Below are 24,006 nucleotides of genomic sequence, written 5' to 3' on the forward strand. Positions count from 1 at the left end.
GTTGTCAAGCAGACCCCAGGCTCTCATGAGCCGTGGCGAAATGCCGGGATAGCGCGAGGATAAAAGATACTTGATTTATGACCACATTGGTGGCAAACAAGCATACGGCCCGCCTGATGGTTATTGACGTGATTATTTATTTATGGTGGCAAACTAAACAACTTTAACGTTTTCGTGTGTTCTAGAGTTCTAGACCACCCGGCAAGTGTCTCCACAGTATCAAATATCATATCATTAATCTGGCAAACTTGTTTTTGAAAATGAATATCAATATTCAAAAATACCTTTTGTCTTCGAGTATGAGTGTAATAAAAAATAATTGATTATGCATGCAGTATGACGTTAATTTATGTTACTAATATAGCTCGCTCCCTGATTAGATCTTTTCTAGTCTATTATGGAATATGAGAAACTTTTAAAGATAATTTTATAATTTCTATAGTCCGTGTTTTTTTAGCATTAGAAAGAACTTCGCAGAAGTTCACTTGTGGTTCTAAATCTGGCACTTTTAGCGGTAACAATTTGAAGTAAATTATATGTATTGACCATGCTATATTAGATAATTCAATAATTATTAACAATCAACGAGCATGATAAAAACTGCACGCTTGTTTCTGCGGAGTTCTTTCTAATGCTAAAAAAAACGAACTATATATTTTTGTCTATTTTGACCTTTATATCGCAATTATGTTAATATATTCAATTAAATAAATAACTAGCTTATTTAAATACATTTTATTAGTCATGTTATAAGAGATCATTCACAATATATTATTCGTACCTACTAAAGTCGATTGACATTACAATATTACACGTAACCCACAGCCATAGTAAAAAATATGTAATGTTTGAGCAATGAAATATAATATTACCTAAAGATAGTGTGCAACATAGACAAATATAAATGTACTACTTGCAACCAAAATGTATATTGTTGTCGACTGCCAATAAAACACTATATATTGCCATAAAATTGCAATTAACAATTTAACAATCGTTTCTATCTTTTGGCTGAAAACATCGAATATATCTAGATTATAATGGCTAAGATGATATTAACTTACATTATTCATTATTCAACATTAATTATGCTTATGTTTATAATATAAGTGTTCACAAATTGTCGTTTTAGCATTAACAACTAATTTTACCTTATAAGAGATTCTCTGTTTTGATTCAATTCTTAGGGTTCCGTACCCAAAGGGTCAAGTGAAGGGGTCGTCTTAGGGTTCAGTAAACTTATTTATCCGTCCATTTGTCTCAAGAATGTTAGTGATATTTAGTTTTGTTTCTCAGAATGTGTTTTTCTATTGCCTGTGTAAATACAATAATTGAATAGGTACATTTAAAAATTAATGGACTCATACAAGAATCTTAGTAAGTATTTATTTCATTGTATCCCCATGGAGCGGTTATACATATATAATAAATTAACCAATATTATAACTAAGAAACTTTTCGTTTTATTATTATTATTTATTATTTTCTTTTATTTACACTTTTGGTATTGTACGGATGTCTCCAATTCTCCCTCAATTGCTCAAAGGTTAACTGGAAGACATCCCTTAAAGGGATAAGTTCTTTACTATTAGTACACATGGTGTGATTACAAAGAACAATATATTTAATTACGAGTATAACAAACAATAAATAACAAACAGTGAAACGTGAGTCGGTCTCAAGGATAAAAAAAAACATTGTGTTATGGCACGGAACCCTTAACGCGTAAATTCAGACGGTTTTTTTGTATGACTTACGATATTATGAATTTGTCATGAAAAGGGTTAACTAAAAAGTTCGTAATACGAACATCTTAAATAGCGACTAGGCATTAATATTCTTAAACATGTAGTCAACTAAGTACTTACTAATCATTTATATTTAATCAGGAATTATTGTCAATGTCGAGTAATTTATTCAATACTATTTTGTAAACCATACATAACTACAGGCAAGACAGGCTTTTTGAAGTTTTTACTTCGTAGTGTCATAGGCATTTTTTTTATAAACTGTCCATTATCTATATCCTGTATCCTATCTAACTCTAACCTATTTATATCTAAATCCTGTAATGTCATAATCATACATTTGCTCCCCTTGACGGACGGCTCAGTTTCTCCATAGATATGTAAGAGTCATACCTCATAACAACTATACCAATTCACTTCCTATTTTTCACCGTGAAATCATGTGGTGTGGTTCTAATCAACTGCTTACAGTGACTTATCAAAGCTTTATAGAAAGTCGTGGTCCGCAGTTGCTCCTCATACTTGCTGCAATGCTCGTAAAGTACGGGATAGAGGTATTTGAGCTCGGCGTGGTCCAAGGTTGGGAACAGGTGGTGGAGGTAGTGGTCGCCGAACCGCGTGAGAGACTTGAAGTGGTTGCCTGCGTAGTCGATCCTCTCCACCACGGTGTCGAGCTGGTGAAGTCCCCAGTCTACGTACTCAGCCCTGGAACATTTTTTTTTTGTTAGTAGCTACTTATTGATGAAATAATCCTATACCATCCCAGTGGTGGGCACAACTTTCCTCTTATAGTATGTACAAGAGAGCTACGATTACAGTACCTACCCTATTACTACGTATTAGCCGAATTCGGATTAGGGAGGTTATTAAACCCTTTAGGCACCTACTTATCTAAATGATTAAATAAACAAGTTGGCTTAAATTTGCAACAACAAAATATGCATAATGCAAGGCCTGAATCTGTACTATCAATATGTATCTAGTGAGCTAGTTAAACATGGACCTATATACCAATATAATCCAAAATGGTCATGTTATATCAGTCAATTGACAATTATAATTTACGGTCGATATCAAGTCGATATAGAATAAGTTAATGCAAGATAGGTGACCGAAGAGCTGGCGGCTACCTCGCACAACGTATCAGCATTGCGATAAAGCGAGGAAATGCCGCCAGCATCCTTGGTACAATGCCTCAAGGGCCTATTTTAGATTTAAGCTAGTTATTAATTTCTTTTAGTAATACCACTGTATATATCTTGTTTGTAAATAAATAATTTTATCAATGTAAGATCAATGCCAAATGTTATTTTTCCTTGTTTCTTTGCGCGCGTAAGCAGGCAGCGGCGGCAATCAGTTCTGCCCTTTGTCTTGACCTTCCGCTATTTGCAAGTATAATCACTTAATGCTTCTTACGAAGAAACGAACTAAGCACTTGGTAACAATCAATAGCAAAATATTATTTTTCACCACTCCAGCTCTTAAAAGGCTTTCTTTATTTCTCAAAAACTGACTGTTTTACTCTTTTTAGGGTTCCGTACCCAAAGGGTAAAACGGGACCCTATTACTAAGATTGCGCTGTCCGTCCGTCCGTCCGTCCGTCTGTCACCAGGCTGTATCTCACGAACCGTGATAGCTAGACAGTTGAAATTTTCACAGATGATGTATTTCTGTTGCCGCTATAACAACAAATACTAAAAACAGAATAAAATAAAGATTTAAATGGGGCTCCCATACAACAAACGTGATTTTTGACCAAAGTTAAGCAACGTCGGGAGGGGTCAGTACTTGGATGGGTGACCGTTTTCTTTTTGCTTTTTTTTGTGTTTTTTTTTTGCATTATGGTACGGAACCCTTCGTGCGCGAGTCCGACTCGCACTTGCCCGGTTTTTCTATCCATAAGAGTGGGAAAGTAATTTCATGCAAATGAGTTGTTTCCTGTGTTGCTTGGTGGAATTGACTATTAACTATATAGTTCGTTTTTTTAGCATTAGAAAGAACTTGCAAGAAGGTAAGCGATCTTGACATGTCTTTTAATTGAAAAACGCTTTTTAAAATTCAAAAACTATTACTTATGAAAGCAGAAGAATATAAATGATTGTATTAGATTCATAATTGTTACATATTTGCCGTAACTTATTTTTAAAATGTGTTTTTTTATTAAAAGACACATCAAGATTGTTTACCTAATTTCTAATGCTAAAAAAAACGAACTATAAGTGATGATTTTGAATGATAAGTATTTAATAGCGTTAATTTAGATTTGATTAACTAGCAGCAAATTCGATAGCAACATTTGTTTAACGCTTTGTGCCTTGAAATCCTCGCGACACTCAAGATTGCACATTTGTCTATCGCTTGCTCGGGTAGGTAGTAATATTAACAGGAGGAGATAACCAACAAATTTGCCCCCTTGTAAAACAAATAACGATTATACATATGTAACATTTGGTGAATTTTCTTCTTCTCCGTAATTTCCTCATTCTTGTAAATCGCGATGGACCAACCCATGTGAAACGATCAGATATTAAAAGTTGTTCTTGATTTCTTATTGAGTGAGAAAACAAGGCATTTAGCGGGAGGCTTCTACTTCGTGCGCTGGGTTAGGTAGTAATTAGGTAGTTTAGGTAGTTGCACTTGAGCAATAAAAAATTCAAATTTTAAGCAAATGAGAGTAAATGGGACAAGCCATATTCGAACTTCAAGAAATCCACAAGAGACGACACGTACTAGATCCATTCTAGATAAGTTATAGTTTAGATATCAACTAGTTCTCTTTTGCAGCGCAATTCGGTCAACCAATGTCACTTTTACGTTAGATAGAGTAAGATATCTATTAGATGTGAATTGGATCTCTAAGTCATGTCCTGTGGAAATCGTTGAAGAGTATCTCCAGAATCGCACAAATGTAAAATTTGACAGGTTAGATCTTAAACATATCGTTATCGTATCTTGGTGATGTCTATAGTTCGTTTTTTTTAGCATTAGAAAGAACTTGAGAGAAGGTAAGCGATCTTGACATGTCTTTTAATTTTAAAACGCTTTTTAAAAATCAGGAAATATCACTTCTGAAAGCAGAAGAATATAAATGATCGTATCAGATTCATAATTGTAACATATTTGCCGTAACTTATTTTTAAAATGTGTTTTTCAATTAAAAGACACATCAAGATTGCTTACCTTATTTCTAATGCTAACGAACGATAAAAGATATCTAAATGTCTATTTCAAAATCCGAATCGGGCCCAAGCTTACCTCGGTTTGTCACCCTCGAAAAAGTTCTCATGAGCATGGTGACCCGCAGTCAGTCCGAACATTACGAAGAAGAAGCTGGCGAATAGCAACGTGGCAACCCAGACTGCCAGCGTCCAGTGCAGGGGAAGACCTCCAAAGCACCACATCCAAGTGGGAACGAGGAAGGGAATGGCGTTGGCTAACGTTAACTGCTTGCCTTCGAGGTTTACGGCGCAGCATATGACTCTGAAAGATTAAAAAAATCAAAGATCAGTGATGGTATACGGATCGATTGGGTCAAACATAACTATGTTTTAGATTTAATATTAAATTTCAAAATCTAAAGGATATTGGAGTGGGTAAATTTCAGAAGTGGACACGAAGGAGTCGGAAGGCGGACCCCGGGCCCTCGCGCCCCCGTGGGGGCACAGCCGGGATTGACGCCAGGATGATGATGATGAATTTTCAGAAGTTGGCTATTTCTTAAACTAATCAATTTCTTTCATATTATATTTATGCTGGTTTTAAAGTAGTTATCTATGGGCTTATCTATAGTTGCCTGAAAATAAAGATTTTTCATTAATTTCATTGTCATTATAGGTGGCAATATTTTAGTTTGTACTGGCACAAAGCTTAGGTAAGTACACAACGTACAGTCAGCAGCAGAAGTTGCTAAGCGGGCGAGGTGTTCAAAATGATCTTGACGCGACTTTATTATTAAGAGAATAAGAGCGTGTCAAGGTGATTTTGAACACCTTGCCCGCTTAGCAACTTCTGCTGCTGACTGTACATGTACAAAGTACGTACTATTATTGACTATTATTAACCCAATCAGTCAATTGTTACCAAAGTAAATTCATACAAAGTAGATGTCAGAAAAAAAACTTACTCCTTCACCAATTGCACCACCAACGCGACCGAGTAGATCACAGGCCAATACAAGGCAGCCATTTGCTCGATCAACGACTTGGTTCTGTACGGCAAGAACAGCATGAAAGGCTCCAGCGCACTCAGCTCAATGTCCTGAGCGGTATTCGTATGCATGTGATGCGACATTGCATGTGATATGCGCCAGTCTCTAAAACAGACACAAAAATCTTTATTAAAAGCAGATTCGTGACAATTGTGACAAGATAAGCGGTACCTATCCAAAGGGATGATCAAATCGACCGCATCAGAAATGAAATTAGCGTCAATCTCCAATTGAATCACCAATTTTAGATTTATGGTGATATAAGAGCCCTCTAAATTGTAAAAATGCCCCAGAACGAAAATACTGGCGTGGCGTCACAAATTGGTATTCTTGCGTCCGCACCTCATTTTATCGGTAATATCGGTCATTATCGGCGGTTGAATTCGGCGAGCCAAATTGACGGTTGCGTACGCACGTCCTGATTCGCTCGGACAATTTAATCAGATTGGCGAAAAATTTATTGACAATCTGATTTCAGTGCACTGCGCTTGCATACAGATCCACGTCAGCGAAAGCGTTTGCGCACAAACCGATAATATGTTCTATCGGACCGGTTCGAATTATGTAATGACTATAAGATGTCATAGCGATACGATACTGATCTGTCAGTGTCAAAAGTAACGACGCTAACGCTGTGACATCTGATAAGCATTTTTCGAATCGGGCCGGTATTGCTACATACTTATTATGATCTCCCGTACCTACCTACTTGCGTGTGAGGGCGTGGTTACATTAGTTACTCACCGGAAGTTTGCAGTACAATTTGCAACAATGTGCAGTGAATAATTAGGAATACCATCAAAGTTGTATAATAATTACCAGCATTAATTACAGCCAAATTGATGGTTATGGTCTTATGGTTTCATCATTATTACCTGCACGTGTATAATTAAGGCTGCACGAGTAAAGTGACATGTATTTTTAACAAGCTTTTATTAGGTCGACCTGTATGTAACTATGTAATGGAATCTAAGGTAACTAATTTAACCATCTTCCAAGGATCGTAGCGTCATGAAAATTGGCAGCTGTATGTAGTTCTGATGACAATACAATAATATGGTACTGTCGAACTGATCTGATGATGGAGACAGGAGGTGGCCATGAACTCTCGACCTGTATGTAACTAACTATGTAATGGAATCTAAGGTAACTAATTTAACCGGGTGCATTACATTTGTTATAATTACTTTTCATATATTATAGTTTGATATATCGTTATTTTGAATAACGTAATAAATGGCATACTACCGTAATACCTAATTAACGGTATACATAATGTTATTATTGGTATAATGGTCATAAGGTATATTAACACTTCGTCTAATATACATTGCCATAATTATTACATACTCTAAAGCACATTATTTGTTATAACAAGTGACATCACATAATTATTTATATGGCATAATAGTTGCTTGGCATAAATGGGTTAGGTTAGGTTGGAACTGCGACTCCGCACAAACGAATAACTACCTAACAAAAGGAGGGTTAGGTTAGGTTAGAACTTTGACCCTCCGTAGAATAAAATACTCGAGCAAAAAAAGTGGTTTAGGTTAGGTTTGAACTGCGGCCCCCGCAGAACGAAAACCGTGAAAAAATTGGTTCGGTTAGGTTAGAACTGCGACCTCCCTAAAATAAAATAGCTAGCAAAAGCAGTAGGTGAAGTAGGTCTGACTAAAAAGTAAGTAAAACTACGTTATCAGTAAAAGAAATATGTCAAAAAAATGTTATACAATATACAATATATATATATATTATACTTGACAAAATTGTATGAAGTATTACGTTATACAAAAATATAATATAACAAATGTAATTATAAAATATGTCTATATACTATTTGAAAATTATATTACATTAGGCATTATATCAGGGTGCGTATCATAATGAATATGCACTTTTGGTATAATTTCAGTTTATAAACGTTCAAAAAGTATAATTATCTTATGTATAATGCACTAAATATATATTTTCAATTAGTATAACATAAAAATAATATAACATTCAATATACATATCGTTGTTTGGTATACTATACATATAAACTAACTATATTTAATATAACATTTAATACGCATATAAGTAAGGGGGAGGCCTATGTTCAGCAGTGGACGTCTTATGGCTGAGATGATACCGCATATAAATTAAAATAATTAATAAAATCTCATATAATTATCTGAACAAAACATTGGTAAAATTATTTGAATAGGATAGCTCAGAATTTCGAAGTTCATAGTACTTAACTAATAATAACTGTCAGAAAAGTAGGTTAGGTTAGGTTTGAACTGTGACCCCTCAGAGAAAAAAAACTGCTACCAGAAAAGTGGGTTAGGTTAGAACTGTGACCCCTCAGAGAAAAAAAACTGCTACCAGAAAAGTGGGTTAGGTTAGGTTTGAACTGTGACCCCTCAGAGAAAAAAAACTGCTACCAGAAAAGTGGGTTAGGTTAGGTTTGAACTGTGACCCCTCAGAGAAAAACAATACTACCAGAAAAGTGGGTTAGGTTAGGTTAGAACTGTGACCCCTGAGAAAAAAAACTGCTACCAGAAAAGTGGGTTAGGTTAGGTTTGAACTGTGACCCCTCAGAGAAAAAAAACTGCTACCAGAAAAGTGGGTTAGGTTAGGTTAGAACTGTGACCCCTCAGAGAAAAAAATCTGCGACCAGAAAAGTGGGTTAGGTTAGGTTTGAACTGTGACCCCTCAGAGAAAAAAAACTGCTACCAGAAAAGTGGGTTAGGTTAGGTCTGAACTGTGACCCCTCAGAGAAAAAAATCTGCGACCAGAAAAGTGCAGCAACTATCCATGCTATCGTCGTAATTACATTTTAAAAGAGGTAGGCCCTTATATTTATTGTGTGATATTCGTTTTGTATATTATATTATTTCAATGTTATACATTTTCCTACTTATCATAAACGATATTATATGTAAAGTACATTATACAATATAAAATTATAGAATTCATTGTTATACGTATCGCACGTTATACTAATTGCACGTTATGCCATTCATAATTATACTAATTGAATTTATATATTCTGAGCAATATATTATAGGTTTGTATACGTTCTATTACTTACCCATTATATCAATGACAGTTTAGATGAAATCATAATATAATAAAGGAAACGTATAATAAAAATTACATTATAACATACAATAATATATCAAGTGGCGTTATAACAAATGTATGATAGTTTTTTTATAATTATATTAACCATTACACACCCAATTTAACCATCTTCCAAGGATCGTAGCGTCATGAAAATTGGCAGCTGTACGTAGTTCTGATGACAATACAATAATATGGTACTGTCAAACTGAACTGATGATGGAGACAGGAGGTGGCCATAGGAACTCTGTGATGAAACAACGCAACGTAAATGTGTTAGGGGTTTTTAGAATTGTCTCGATGAGTATTAGTTGTCTGTTGGAAGAAAAGTACAGACAGCGATAAAAGCTTGTAGCAAAAATTAAATTTTTGCCAAACACTTATTGTTGTTTAATTTGTTTCTTTCTGACACTCAACATACATAGGGCTATACAGCCACGAACGCAAGTGTCGTTAGCGGGATGCTGCTTAAAACATCTGACACAGATGAAAAAGGCCTATTATATATAATTTGTTTCTTTCTGACACTCAACATTGGCCCCTCGACAAAAAAAAAATGTATGTCATGATGTGGGTTACTTAAATGAATACAATACTTATGTTTTCACCTTTGACCATCTAATTTTTTTCATAAGATTTTTCGTAAAAACTAAAGAAAATAAATAAATAATTTTGTGAACGATCTTACACAGATCGACCTAGGCCCAAACTAAGCAAAGTTTGTACTATGGGTACTAGGCGACGATATACATACTTACCTATATAGATACATACATAGACAACATCATCATCATTATTCGTGATGAACACAAATAAATGCTGCCCTTACCAGGATTTCAAACCCGGGACCTCCTCCTTCGTCTCCTTCGAGGCTAGGAAGCCGTTAAGATGTTTTATATATAGATTATACTTACGAATAAGACGATCCTATAAGGTTGAATATGTACATTCTCCAGTTATCCCGTCTGTGGAAGTAATTATGAGAACAGGTCACGAGACTTGACAGAAGATAACCGCTAGCCGGGATCAAAGCTAGTCCAACCCAAATATTTCTGCTCATCATCCAACATGACAATGAACTGACAGCCACAAAAGCAGCCAATAAGTTGTCGGTGACAAAGTCACTACGCTTTCTGACGTTCTTGGGGATTTCTTTTATCTTTTCAGCCACTTTTAGCTTGAGAGTCTTGTAGAAACCGTCTTCGATGAAAGTAAACGGGTAGTTTCTTGGTGCGTCAGTTTTTCTGACGAAGTATTTGGGTAGTAACTCTTCGGCAAGGCCTTTAAGGTGATGTGTTTCGAAGGCTTCTGTTATATCAGTCCCCTGGATAAAAAAAATCTAGTTTTAAACAAGGCTATGAATATGAGGCGAATGATTTTATTCCGGTTGTGTTACTTTTTGGAGGTTTAGAATTGTTGGTGCAGGTTTTTTTCGGATTAACCGGTTTAGAAATATCGTTAGAGTCAGAGCAAGAGCAAGACAAGTCTGGAACCATTTTGATAGCACACGCAATGCAAGCATTATTTTATCGTCACACTTTTATGAAGGCAGGTATAAATAAAGCTTGCACTGCGTGTTCTATCAAAATCTTTGCAGACGCTACACACGGGAGACACTACAAAATTCTTATAATTTTACGATTTTCTTGTATGTATGTATGTCACTTTATTGCACATAAACAGGTTTACATAAAACGGACAAAAACAAAACAAATATAGAAATGTTATGTACAAAGGCGAACTTATCCCTAAAAGGGATCACTTCCAGCTAAACTTTTCTTCGTTCGCTTCCCAGTTTTGCTTTTCAACTGAACGTACAAACTGGTTAATTAAGGTTGGAACAAAGTTCTTTAAACGCTCCAGTTCCCAAATCACGCAGTTTGATTTGTTTAGCAAGTCCAGCAAGCCGCACGATACGTAGTGATTAAAGGTAATGTACGGATGGCAACTGCAGCTACTATTGCGGCATTACGGTTTTGTCTTCCTTGGCAAAATGAGTGACGAATTAAACGTTCTAATCAAGGCAGTAATACAGCTACAAAAGTCACCCATTTTCAGCGGCCTACAGCGTTGTATTTTTGCTCATTTCTTTTCTAAAGGAAATGTGAATTTCAATGTCGATGTCCTGGACAATTTCTGACATTTCTTTCTGCAATGCAGTCTGCAGCAACACTGCGCTGCAATGCTGTAGCAATTTGAATGCAACCCTAGCTGACGTCTTTACCATCGCGTGACATAGATAACTTGTAAGTATTAGTTTAATTGACTAGTTTTACGAAGCAAGCTTGGTATTCAAATTTTATGCGTTGTAACACCGGTATTAGTATAGGTAATCATTTGGCATAAATTGTTTAAACGTAACAGGTAAAATATCGTTCATTCGTAAGTATATCATTCGTGATAAACTTGACAGTGTAGGTAAGGTAGGTAAATCGGACTAATCCTAAGAAGGCATTAGTTAATCCTGTAGGCTTTTTAACTTGAGAATCTTTTATATATTTTTAGAATTAGGTTGCAGAGCGGACCTCTGACTTCTAGTTAGCGAATCATGGAAAAAGCCTAGACGACAGAAAGATAAGAATTCTCAATGTCAAGGATTAATGCCATTTTAATTGCAATGACTCGACTGATAGTTTTCTTGTTAGCAATTGTTCAGTGATAATTGACTTTTGATTATTGAACAAAGATGACTTAGATAATTTAAAGAACTAAAGTACGAGATAGCATTATCATGTGCTGTGTGTGGAAAGTCCTTTTAACGTCAATTGGTTGTTACAGACCTTAGTAACTGTGATCCACTGTGCACCTCCAGGATGTACGTCCACAAAACTGGTCAAGTCGTATAGCGAGTCATGTATCCTCCACAGACCCTGTGCGCCGTCCTGCAGCCGCTTACCCTTCAGCCACTGCTGAGGAGTCTTAGGCTCTTCCTCGCGCGTTACCGGGTATTCTAAATGGGGAAAGCTGACTTGTCGTCGATCCGTTGTCGGTTTATCAGCGTTTGGTGCCATGACTTAGGAATGAATCTGAAAAATAATTAGATAAAATTAACCTACTTTTCCGAAAAAAGTTAGGTCAACACTGTCACAAATTTTTTGCTGGCCTCTCTCACTCTTAGGAAGTCTGTTTCAGACAAAAAGGAAAAGCTATTTTCGTATTTGATATGTTCGTAGGCAACAACATCACATCAGCCGGCCTTGCTGGAGGCACTGGTGGTGATGGTATTGTAGGTCATTAAGAAAATGCCAACTAAAGATTCAGACAACATAGTCGACTCACAGAACCTGCAATGTCAGGTGTTGTAAAAAAACTAAATGTCCGCCACGTTCCGGAAAACGTGGAATTCTACATTCTCAGGTCAAATATATGACGCAAACACAACAGTAACTATTGCATACGTTTGTAATTGTATTATTCTGTTAAATGAGTAAAACTTGGCTTAATAGGTATAGGACATATGACCAATTAACCAGCCTATCTATATTAATTTTTATCATATATTTCGGGAGAATTCATTTGCATTTGCGTCAATCTTGGTGTCGTCAAAAATAATGGTGGTCAGTAACCTGTTATGCTTGACGGTTCTCAGCCAAAAATATTTTCATAACTTACATATTATTGATTACGCCTGAAACTGTATTAGTGAATATGGTATTATTTTACAGCTCTACAAGTAAAGACGAGACAGGTAGGTATTTTAGTGTGGGTCTTCGTCTAAGATAATATGTATATTAAACGCAGGTACCTACTACACATATTTGGGTGTAATCCGCGAATGCCGATACTAAGTTATGTAATTATGTTTAATTAGAGTTAAAACACATAAACCGCCACGCCGAGCAAACCACCAAAATAACACGCTTATAATATTTGGAACATATTATTATAATTATTATAAATGAATATTCCAAATATTTATGGTGTAAAATTGTGAGATAGTCGCGATATCTAAATTCTCTAAGGTTTAATTCAGCTAATAGAAGAAAAATAGAATAGAAAATTGATAACAGTAAGTTAGGCCACGGGTTATGCGGTTAAACCGTTAACCCTGTGTCAAATTGTATTGGTCACCATGGTCAAACTCCAGGTTTAACCGGTTAACCCCGGTTACAAAGTTACTAAATATACTTATTTTAATGTATTAGGTACTAATTTAGGAAACTTAGTAGATTTTCTAGTTCTTTTATAATGATTAGTCTAGATTAGTAAGGTTTAATATTATTATAGTATTGTATGTCCTCATAGGAAGTCATGACTTACTGAATTGTATGTAACACCTTAATTATAAAATGTATTTACTTTACAATCAATAAATTAAATGAAATGAAAAAATTACTGTCCAGTGGTGTCCAGATTGATACTTATCCGATGTTACGGAGTAACATGTTAATTAATTTAAACCGCGGCTTTATTTCTTTATTCCTAAATATTACCTTTACTTACTACGAAATCAAAACCAAATCCTATTTCACAATATTTGTGTCTTAATACGAAATTAGTGTGATGGACTTGCATTTTATACCATCGCGTTGTTTACGCGCTAAACTTAGCAATACTTATGGTTTTATTTTGTCTGAGTAACACTTGGTCAGCCAGGTATTTATAAAAATATTTACCCTTTTCATGGCAAGCCAAGGGCATACCTCGGACTGTGCGTCTTGAAAAAGTTCGAGTCCGAATAATATACCAGTTTGATTCACCTTTGCTCTGGGACAAAGGTGACATTACTCAGGTATGTTATGTGTGTCAAAAGAAGATTGAAAAAAGGTTCTAGTATGTTTTTGGGGCTTTTGTTTACTTTCTGATCGTTTGTTATGTACCTAAAGCGCGAAAGTTTTTATGTTTACACAGTTATCTCTCTATTATCCAGGCACGCAAAATACGCTGATATCGCTTACTGATCAGCAATTCGATTGTTCGTTAGAAAATGTTCGGCCAACAGGAGTGGTCATTTCTCCATACAAACGTAGTCCTCGTTTTCCTCCGTGGTTTTTGAAGCTAGAGCAATGATTTTTTCAACACAGATTAATATTGTCAATATCTGTGTCGGACCGTTTTGCTTTTTTTGATATTTTTGTTTTTTAAGGCGCTAGAGCCCTTCAAAAATGGCCAAAATGGCCTAATTGACTATGCCGCAATGAGAGGCGTGGTATTCAAAACTGATATCAATTAGCCAAAAAAGCAAAACGGTCCGACACAGATAATTTCATAATCATTTAGATTTCCAAATTTGGTTACGATTGGTTAAGTTTTGGAGGAGGAAAAAGAGGAGTACGAAACCTCGATTTTTGTCATTTTTAACCGACTTCCATTTCATAGAAGGAGGAGGTTCTGTATTCGGTTGTGGCTATTTTTTTTTTTTTTTTTCTATGTACGTTCACCGATTACTCCGACATCCGTGGTCCGATTTGAGTAATTCTTTTTTTGTTTGAAAGGAGCTACCTCCGAGTTGGTCCCATTTTAATTTGGTTCTGTTCTGATGATGGAATCCATGAGGAATTGAGGGAACTCCTCAATTTTTAAAGGCACATGCATGGTGATTTGGGTGGTTTCTTAAGCAACTCGAGCATTTTCTCCCGAAAACCACCACTTTGATGAAGTAGACCTGATGATGATGATTGTTTTGATGATAATGATGATGATTTTTTGAAAAGTAGTATGTTCAGCGATTACTCCGGCACCTGTGATCCGATTTGAGTAATTCTTTTTTTGTTTGGAAGGAGTTACCTCCAAGGTGTTTCCGTATTATTTTAGGTTCTGGTCTGATGATGGAATCCATGAGGAATTGAGGGAACTCCTCAGTTTTTAAAGGCACGTGTAAAGTGATTTCGGTGTTTTCTAAAGTAACTCGAGCATTTGCTTCCGAAAACATCCAATTTGATGTAGTGCAAGTGTAGCCCTACCACGAGTTTGACATTGACATATTCGCTAAGTTAGCGACGCTAACGTCTTCGTAACTTACTTTTTATGCATCTCGCTCGCACTAATATGCCAGTACGAGCGAGATGCAAAGAAAGTAAGTTACACACACGCTAGCGAATAAATCAATGTCGATCGGGGGTTAGGGTTAGGAGTTAAAGGGGTCGGGGAATGGCGGTTGAAGGGCTGCTGGTTCAGGGTCGAGGGGTTGATGGATCAGGGGTTGATGCGCTGTGAGGTAGAGTTATCGGGGGGTTGAGGGATTGGGTCAGTGGCGGGGCGGAGGATGGATTTAGTGTAGTGACAGGAATTATAATTTCCCAGACGGACTCGAGAAAATTCCTGATTACATATTTATTAAAGTAGGTACACGCATTTAATGTTAATCATGATGTTGTTTTTCATTGATGCGTCGCGCTCTTAACAATGCATTAAAACTAAAAATTTAAAAATAAAAACTTTTTACAAAAAAAAGAAAACCGACTTCAAAAAGGATGAAATAAAATATTATCCTTTTTAAGTCTATGCGTTACCAACTGATATGTTTGAAGTCGGTGCCAAGCCAAGTAGTAACAATACCCGTCAAAAATAATCAGCTTTATGACTATAAATCCCATTAGAACTGTACTAATAACTATTATAAATGTGTAAGTAATTCTGTCTGCCTCTTTGTCGCCTTTTCATGGCTAAACAACTGAACCGATTTAGGTGAAATTTGGCAACAAGGTAAATTCTTTGAATTGTTTTATATTTTGAAATGTAGTCCTCTGAATAAGGGACGGGAAATAACTCAGTCCCAATCCCACGCTTGCGTGCCGACAAATATGGTACGGACTGTGCCAAGAAGGTTTGATCGTGTGTTCAGGTACAGTCGACGTCAAAGATATGTTTACACTTTTGCACCTTACTCCTTTGTAATAAGACGAAAAGTGTAAACATGCTTTTAACGTTGACTGTACCTACAAAAAGTACGTTCATTGTCGTCGTGTAAGGCAATCCAACGTACATACTTATTGAATCGTACCAAAATCATGGTAGGTATGCTTCATAAGTTGGCTTGGCACCGACTTCAAACATATCAGTTGGTAGAGTCTGTGCGGAAAGAGAAGAGTCGTGGCAGAAACGGGAACTAACATTTTAAATTTTATATGGCAATCAAACCTTTGACACCTGTCTTGTAAAAAGTAAACAAACTTCTGTCAATGTATATTTTTATTAACAAAAACCGCAAGTTTTACGTATAAAATATTTTCAAAACACGATAAAACCACAAGGAAAATTATATTTAACATTGTTCGGTTTTGTCAGCGGGAAGAAAACGGCTAAAAGCCGACTATCGACTTACAAAAAGTCGCGGAACGTGTTTCCGCTATTCGCAGTATTGATGTTGTATTTAATATTAAATAATTACCTATTTAATAAGCCCCCTAAGTAACTTGTCTCCGGTACATAATCGGTAAGTACATATATTCATTCAAAATATATTAATTTTCATAAATCTGCAGGTCATTCATGATCTTTAAAATAACTGACAAATAGTCTTGATACTTGCCATTTTATGCATATTTATATGTAATTTCTTTTTCAGGATTGTGTAAAAGTACCTACGGTATCTCGAATAAGAGACCGCTAAGTAGGTGATATGCAAGAATTCGTAATCTACGTGCCGGATTCAAGCACATCCAGTTCAGATGAAGATAGTTCTATGAGTGTCCCTGGTTGTTTTGAAGCTAGATCAAACATAAGTGACATTGAATATTTTAATTCAGACTTCGATTACAAAGAATAAAACTTTTTCTAATAAAATATTTCTTTATTTGTAGGTTCTGTTAGTTACGAAATTATATTTCATATTTAGCAGTGACTTTTCGGCGAAGTAAAATATCGTGAGATGAGAGAACCGGACATATCCCAATAAGGCCTACCTACTTATGCACTATTTTTATTCATATTCATATTTATTATTAATAATGTACACATACATTACAAGTCAAGTTTACAATGGGTGAAATATATCCCAGATAAAATTACAGTTCTATTGCCCAATTTCTACCCGATCTACCCGGTTTTAATAACTGTTGGACTGCACAGATTAGGCAGTACATAAATGAGACTCGTATCTTGTTTGGTACTAAAATTACAATTGTATTGGGCAGATTCTTAAATAGTTTTAGCAGTTTTGTCAATCGCAGTCACTTTTTAGTATCTGAGATATAAAAACAAGTGTGTTTTAAAAAGAAAACTAGTGCCTGCGCTAAATCAGAGGATTGAGTTGACGAGCCGACACCACCACCAGGCTCCGTTTAGTAAGCCGTAGTAAAAAACCGGAACAAAAGGGATTCAAGTATCATGACCTTTAGTGTCGTACTATAATCACGTGACCAGTGTTGTCAGCATAGCAAAAACCATAAAATAGCACTGGCGCGCCCTCAAATCCCACGACTCTTCTCTTTCCGCACAGACTCTAACGCATAGACTTAAAAAGGATAATATTTTATTTCATCCTTTTTGAAGTCGGTTTTCTTTTTTTTGTAAAAAGTTTTTTTACGCAGGATTTTTCGCCTCAGCTGCAGTTGTCCCTATCGCACTAATTTTAGGGGCGGAGTCAAGTTTCTAAATACGTACACAGCCAGAAAAGTGATGGGCAATAATCGACATTTAATGTCGATAATCTAGTGATGTAAGAAGTTATCGATAAACCGTCTTGTGTGAAAATATCTAGATCCTCCTAAGACACAAGGGGTTTTGCGTTGAGAGGGAACACATTTTTGTAGTTACATAGGTACAATCTATTTTGAACTTTTTGATTCTAATATTTCAAATTAGAAATCAAAATCAAAAATATTTTATTGCATGGTTATGGGTTTACAAAATTTTTAGGTACAGTCACGCTCCGTAATTGTCGAGCAATTTAAGGTCCTAGCTAGGGAATGCAATCTCGCACCAAGATTGGCGATTCGAGATCTCGCACGAAAAATCCGAATCGAGATTGGGTGTTTCGAGATCTCGACAGTCAGATTTTCGGGATCGAGATTAATATCTCGACGAGATCGAATTTGACAAAGTAACTAAAAATGTGTTATTTTAATCAATTATCTCTAAGAATTCCATAGATATAGACATCGTAAAATCGGGCGTATCGAGATATTCCTAGGAATATAATGAAACGCCGACATTTCATGATCTGCCTAGCGAACACCAGCCATTTTGCGCAAACCTCAAGGTGTGATATTCTGATATTCCTATAGTCTATAGGCAAATTAAACAAAAGTCGTCTCCTTCACGATTTTCGTCGACATCTCTTCTAAATACCTAAAACTGGTATGGACGTGTTCCTCATGGTCTCCAGAATATGAATAAACCGGTTTTTATTTTATGGAGGGGGGGGGGGACGTGTCGAAAAAAAGGAAGGAAAAAGTGGGCGACCGACCAGCATTGATATTTGTTCACGTCTTTAGTCCTATGGGACCGATCGGTTCGTGTGAGATGTCGTTTGAAAGAGTATTAAACGTGCAATTATTGTTTTATAATAACCGTAGTCATGACTGTAGTCATTTACAAAATATTTAATATATAAGATTTTTTACCGTGCATGGATGGCATAAGTACTGACAAAACATGCGTCGAACTCAATAAATTATAACTTTACCGCAATTAATGTTATTATAAAATATACGAAAAATTTCATTAGCTTTCCAAAAACATAAGTTTTATTGATATATGATATTATACATATAACAAAGTAATGATGAATTTTGTTTCGTCACGTAAATGGCGGGCGACCGACCTCAACTGATCATTATTTCTCGGGTTCTATTTTACTGATCAATTGGTGATGCATACCATTAGAAAGAATATTAAACATACTATAATTGGTTTCTAATAACCGTAGTCATAACTGTAGTCATTTACAAAATCATTGAAAATATGTATATGATTTCTCGATCAATTATTTTACAATGCGCCCGCTATGAAGCAAGGAATATCAAAGAATGCATTGCTTTGATGGATCTGCCGTCTCTTTCTTAAGGAAGATCGTGATATGCCTGGGTTAATATTAGATCAGGAAATGGTGGCGTTTCATGATACGCCAAGGATAACGATTTTACGATATGAGTATGCCGCCGACATACTACTTATTTAAGGTACCTCATGTTATATTTTGAAAATAACAACAACAAATTAAATATTTAACATAAAATCAATTTTAATTTTTACTTTACTTCTCTGAAATGCTATCGATGTTAAACCACTATTTACCTTTACTTAGAAACTGCGTAACAATAATAGAGCTAAAGCCGGACACATAATAGCACTGCCTGAACAACATGAATCTAAGGTCATATATTACTTAAAACAAAGTATTTCACTTTCAGTCTTGTTCGAGATCTCGAATATATTAATCGAGATCTCGACCGAGATTGCATATATCGAGATTTCCTGTCAACTAGGTAAAATTTCGAAAATACGTGCGAGATCTAGCGAGATCTCGAAATTGCGAGATCTAGATAGCATTCCCTAGTCTTAGCTGAATTGGTTGTTTCATACACTTACTCTTACTCTATATAATGTCCAATCCTGCCTTACAAAGAGGTTTATATTTGTCATGTCTATACTTCGTTTCTGTGCATTATTGAAAAAAAAATACTTACTTGATACTAGTATTAACCACTAAGTACATAAATAGGGTAATTCGCCAGTAACAGGCCACTATTAGTAACTGGCCACGCCAAACCAAAAATGAATTCTATTCACCTATAAATAGAATTCATTTTAGTATAAGGTGGCCAGTTATTGAAACCTTATACCTACTAAAATGAATTCTGTATAGAGGTGAATAGAATTCATTTTTAGTTTAGGGCGGCCAGTTACTGGCGAATTACCCTATTCGATATCGAGTTACGTAAACGTAAGCCGGGTAAGTAAAAAAGTTCAATCGCAATAGGGTAATTCGTCAGTGGCCACCCCAAACTAAAAATGAATTATATTCACCTATAAATAGAATTAATTTTAGTATAAAGGGGCCAGTTATTGAAACCTTATACTAAAATGAATTATGTTTATAGGTGAATAGGATTCATTTTTAGTTTAGGGCGGCCAGTTATTAAAAGTGGCCAGTTACTGGCGAATTACCCTACTTAGTAGTAGCAGTAACAAAAAGTGGCAATGCAAATTGCAATCAGTGAGGTGCGCGCCAGCGCGAGTACGGGCGCACCGCACGCGTCTGTGTGCGTGCATTACACATACAAATACAGTCTCTCACGCCGCGGTTACGCCCCGTCAGAGCGACGGGTATATTCAGCTTGAAATCTCAAAATTGACTTTTAGCTCAGCTCCCGTTTCGTCTTAAAGGAGAACCAGAAACAAACAATCAGAACAACAAAACAACACACACAGGAACAGGAAAACAATCTGCGATGTGTCAAACGCTCATCTTTTTCCTAGATATTTACAATTTGACTCCACTGGTGTCCGTTTCTATTGTTTATTATATATTTAGAATATTTTAGTAAGTATTTTGTTGTTTCTGGTTACAAAGTTTATTCTGTACATGAGGTTAACGGACTTAACATTGCGTGTCAAAGATTTGATGTCGTATTACAATATTATTTTCGCGTTTATCATAATGATATAAGATAAGATAAGATAAAATTTATTTCATTGAAAAATATCCAAAAATTAAAACAATCATAATACGCTTAAATAGTTACTTAAATATTATAAATGTACAATCACATTGGTTTAGGAAAGTAGACATAAAATAAAAGATCTTGTAAGCAAAAATTGTAACTGGCTCTAGATAACATTATTTAACATCAATACCTAAACTAAGTAAATACTTGTATCTTAGGTATTTCGTGTTATTAGGTCAATGTAGTGTAAGTTAGGTGCTTATTGTGCAAAAACAATATAGAAATATATGAAAGTTTATTCATAATTACATAGATACATATAAACTTTAAAAAAGCAACACCTATACAGTCACACAAACAAAATGCCCTTAAAGGGATTAGAAAACCAGGAACTCCAGCTTCGTAGGCAGGGTCACTACCAAGTAAACTAATAAGGACGTTGTGTATATTTATGCCGATTTCCTTACTGCAAAAACGTACCTATAGGTAAGTCAATCATACAACAAAAAATATTGAATGCGTGGAAAAGCTTTAAAATGTAGGTAAAAAACATACCTAAAACCCCTTTTGTATATGTAGGTAGTGAAGTGTTTTGGGTAGACGTTCCATATTTGAAACTGTCCGTAACTTCATTTGCGTGGAATGATGATGATGCTGATGATGATTGATAAAAACTATCTTACATCCTTCCTTGGGCCTAAAACTACTAGTACATCCGTACCAAAATTTTATCTAAATCGCTTCAGCGGTTTAAGCGTGAAGAGGTAACAAGGCCAACAGATAATTACCAACGCATTTATAATATTAGTAGGGATTTAAGGTTTGCAGACTCATTGTAAGGTAAACGTACTAGTGCTCGACATGCCCAATAGACACCTTGCTGTCAGGTGATTGTCAATAGAGGTCTATTGACAATGACTTAAGTTTCGGGATGACATGTACTGGGCCCGCGTCGAGCACCAGTACGTTTACCTTAAATGTGCTAAAGAAGTTAGATTATTTCGTCCACATATTATTATATTTTTCGAGAAGACATCCTGTTGACAGGATGCGTTTTTCTAATGCTTAAGATATGTTTTTTGCCTATACGTATATAACGTACATGATGAATTGAGCATTAATTGAATGGAACTTTAGCTTTAGGTATGTACGTCACAAGCAATTAGAAATCGCATTTAAATTGCGTGATATTCCTTAATAGTGAAGGTATCATTATTCAAGTATTGTACCGTCATCAAATAACAGTGTTCAAATTACGTACTATCATTCAATAATGACTTTGATACATATCAATTGGCAATATTAATAACAGTTCATTATTAAGGTTCATTGGTAGGTATGTGAGATAGACAGGCGACAGTTAGGTACTCGTAATATTGATAAGAACCTAAATAGAAAGGCTAATTCAAACTTATATTATGACACCAAAATGATATCTATGATATCTAAAGTCTGTATTTTTAGGTACCTATTTAAATAAAAATAAACAAAATCTACCCTTAAATGGCTCCTTAAGCCAGTTGAGGGTAAATGAAAACATTACACGATCAAATAATGTAGGTCAGGTAATTCAGTGGCAGATCAGATTCAGTGGAGAGGTTTTGTATTTGGTTGGTCAACGAATAAATTTCATAACTACCCGAAAATGTACAAATTATTTGTTTATATACAATGATACAGAGTATAAGTGATGTCAGTCACGCGTATTTAGCTCGTACTTATCCGTACATACTTATTTGGCGCGAACGAGACGCATGGGCGACTGACATTATTAAGATATCATTTTGGTGTCACAATATAAGTTGGAATTGACTTCAGAATGCAAGGAATTCTTGACTTCTGATTTTCATAAAATGACGTTCACAACTTATTGGCTTTTACAACTTTTGTCCTTACCTATATTTTACTCTGTATTATTTAGGTACCTACTTGTAACAGTTACACGCACTAATATTTTTGATGATTATAGTTCATTTTTTTTAGCATTAGAAAGAACTTGCAAGAAGGTAAGTGATCTTGACTTGACATGTCTTTTAATTGAAAAACGCTCATTAAAAATCAAAAACTATTATTTATGTAAGCAGAAGAATATAAATGATCGTATTAGATTCATAATCGTTACATATTTGCCGTAACATATTTTTAAAATGTGTTTTTCAATCAAAAGACACATCAAGATTGTTTACCTTATTTTTAATGCTAAAAAAAATACGAACTATGTGATGGGTAAATTAAATTCATGGCAGCGTTGTTGAGTTAAAATTAAGAATCTGTAAAGCAAAATTCAGCTGAAATTATTAATGAAGGTAACTTAACTGAACCTTAATTAATCGTCTTCTTCAAAACTGTCACTTTCGCTTTAACTCGACCACGCCGCCATGAAATTAAAAGTTTATTAACTAGAAGATATAGTTTATTATTTCCATATTTCTTACAAACGATTTTAAACTAAACCACTCACCACTTTTTTTTAACAATCCTTATCGTTTTATCACAATTTTTCACAGTTTTATTTATTTATTATTTTGTTGTGATATAAAGTATAAACAATATGATCAACAGACGCGCGCGTCGGTCACTTGATAAACCGTAGCCTTGACTGTATGTGTAACGATTGCGCGGGAGTGGTTATACGCAACAGTTTTCGGCATTCAAACTTGTTTTTTTTATAATGATCGTTGTTTGTTTCGTTCGTTTTGTACAGTCCTCGTCTGCGGTAGACGCAGGTACCCAAGGAGGTGAGGTTTTAAAAATAATCTGCACACGTTCTTAAGGGGCCCACTAATTAACAGGCCGCGGCCGGTATCGGCCTGTCAGTTGTTCGGAACTGTCAAATTTTTGTTCTAATCAGTGGGCCCCTTTACACTCATAACATATAGAAAGTGTGATTGTGTTAGGCTTAATTAGACAGGGCTGTTCAAACTTTGTAAGGGCGGGTAATTTTAGAATGAAAACATGGGGATCGTGTAGGCTCGAAGTATCCGCTTCCACTGACTTGCAATCAAAGCCCGTGTGCGAGTGCGACTGAGTGATGTTGATTTGATGAGGGCAAACACAATACAAATTTTGATAAAACGGTGCAATACAATTTTGAGCTTACCCATAACAAGCACATAGATTTTTAACGAACTGAACTAAACTAAACTTGGTTGTAATTAACAACATACAAACAATATTCCAGATTTTTGAGTAGTAAGTAAATATTCTTTATTGTGCACCATAAAGTCAGAAAATACAGAGAAAGCGAAAAACTTATACTTCGTTTTTTTAGCATTAGGTACCTAAACAATCTTGATGTGTCTTTTTATTGAATAACACGTTTAAAAAATAAGTCACGGCAAATATGTAACAATTATGAATCTAATACGATCATTCTGCTTTCATAAGTA

The 24,006-nt window shown here is 35.4% G+C and overlaps 2 protein-coding genes and 1 long non-coding RNA gene across 3 annotated transcripts in view; 2 read left to right on the forward strand and 1 right to left on the reverse strand.

Moving 5' to 3' along the window:
* Positions 1 to 24,006, forward strand: part of LOC134664475 (ommochrome-binding protein-like) — a 223,045-nt gene that overhangs the window by 51,917 nt on the left and 147,122 nt on the right. The gene's annotated exons all lie outside the window — the stretch shown is intronic.
* The window catches only part of LOC134664486 (uncharacterized), a 469,507-nt gene that overhangs the window by 22,783 nt on the left and 422,718 nt on the right, over positions 1 to 24,006 (forward strand). The gene's annotated exons all lie outside the window — the stretch shown is intronic.
* LOC134664446 (cytochrome b5-related protein-like) lies at positions 721 to 23,580 on the reverse strand. Its single transcript, XM_063521106.1, has 6 exons — positions 23,079 to 23,580; positions 11,846 to 12,091; positions 9,980 to 10,389; positions 5,872 to 6,060; positions 5,004 to 5,228; positions 721 to 2,453 (listed from the first exon to the last, which is right to left on the reverse strand). The coding sequence occupies exons 2-6, from the start codon at positions 12,074 to 12,076 to the stop codon at positions 2,162 to 2,164; spliced, it is 1,347 nt and encodes a 448-aa protein (XP_063377176.1). The 5' UTR covers positions 12,077 to 12,091; positions 23,079 to 23,580; the 3' UTR covers positions 721 to 2,161.

The sequence above is a fragment of the Cydia fagiglandana genome, chromosome 5, assembly GCF_963556715.1.
Source record: "Cydia fagiglandana chromosome 5, ilCydFagi1.1, whole genome shotgun sequence".
Lineage (NCBI taxonomy): Eukaryota > Metazoa > Arthropoda > Insecta > Lepidoptera > Tortricidae > Cydia > Cydia fagiglandana.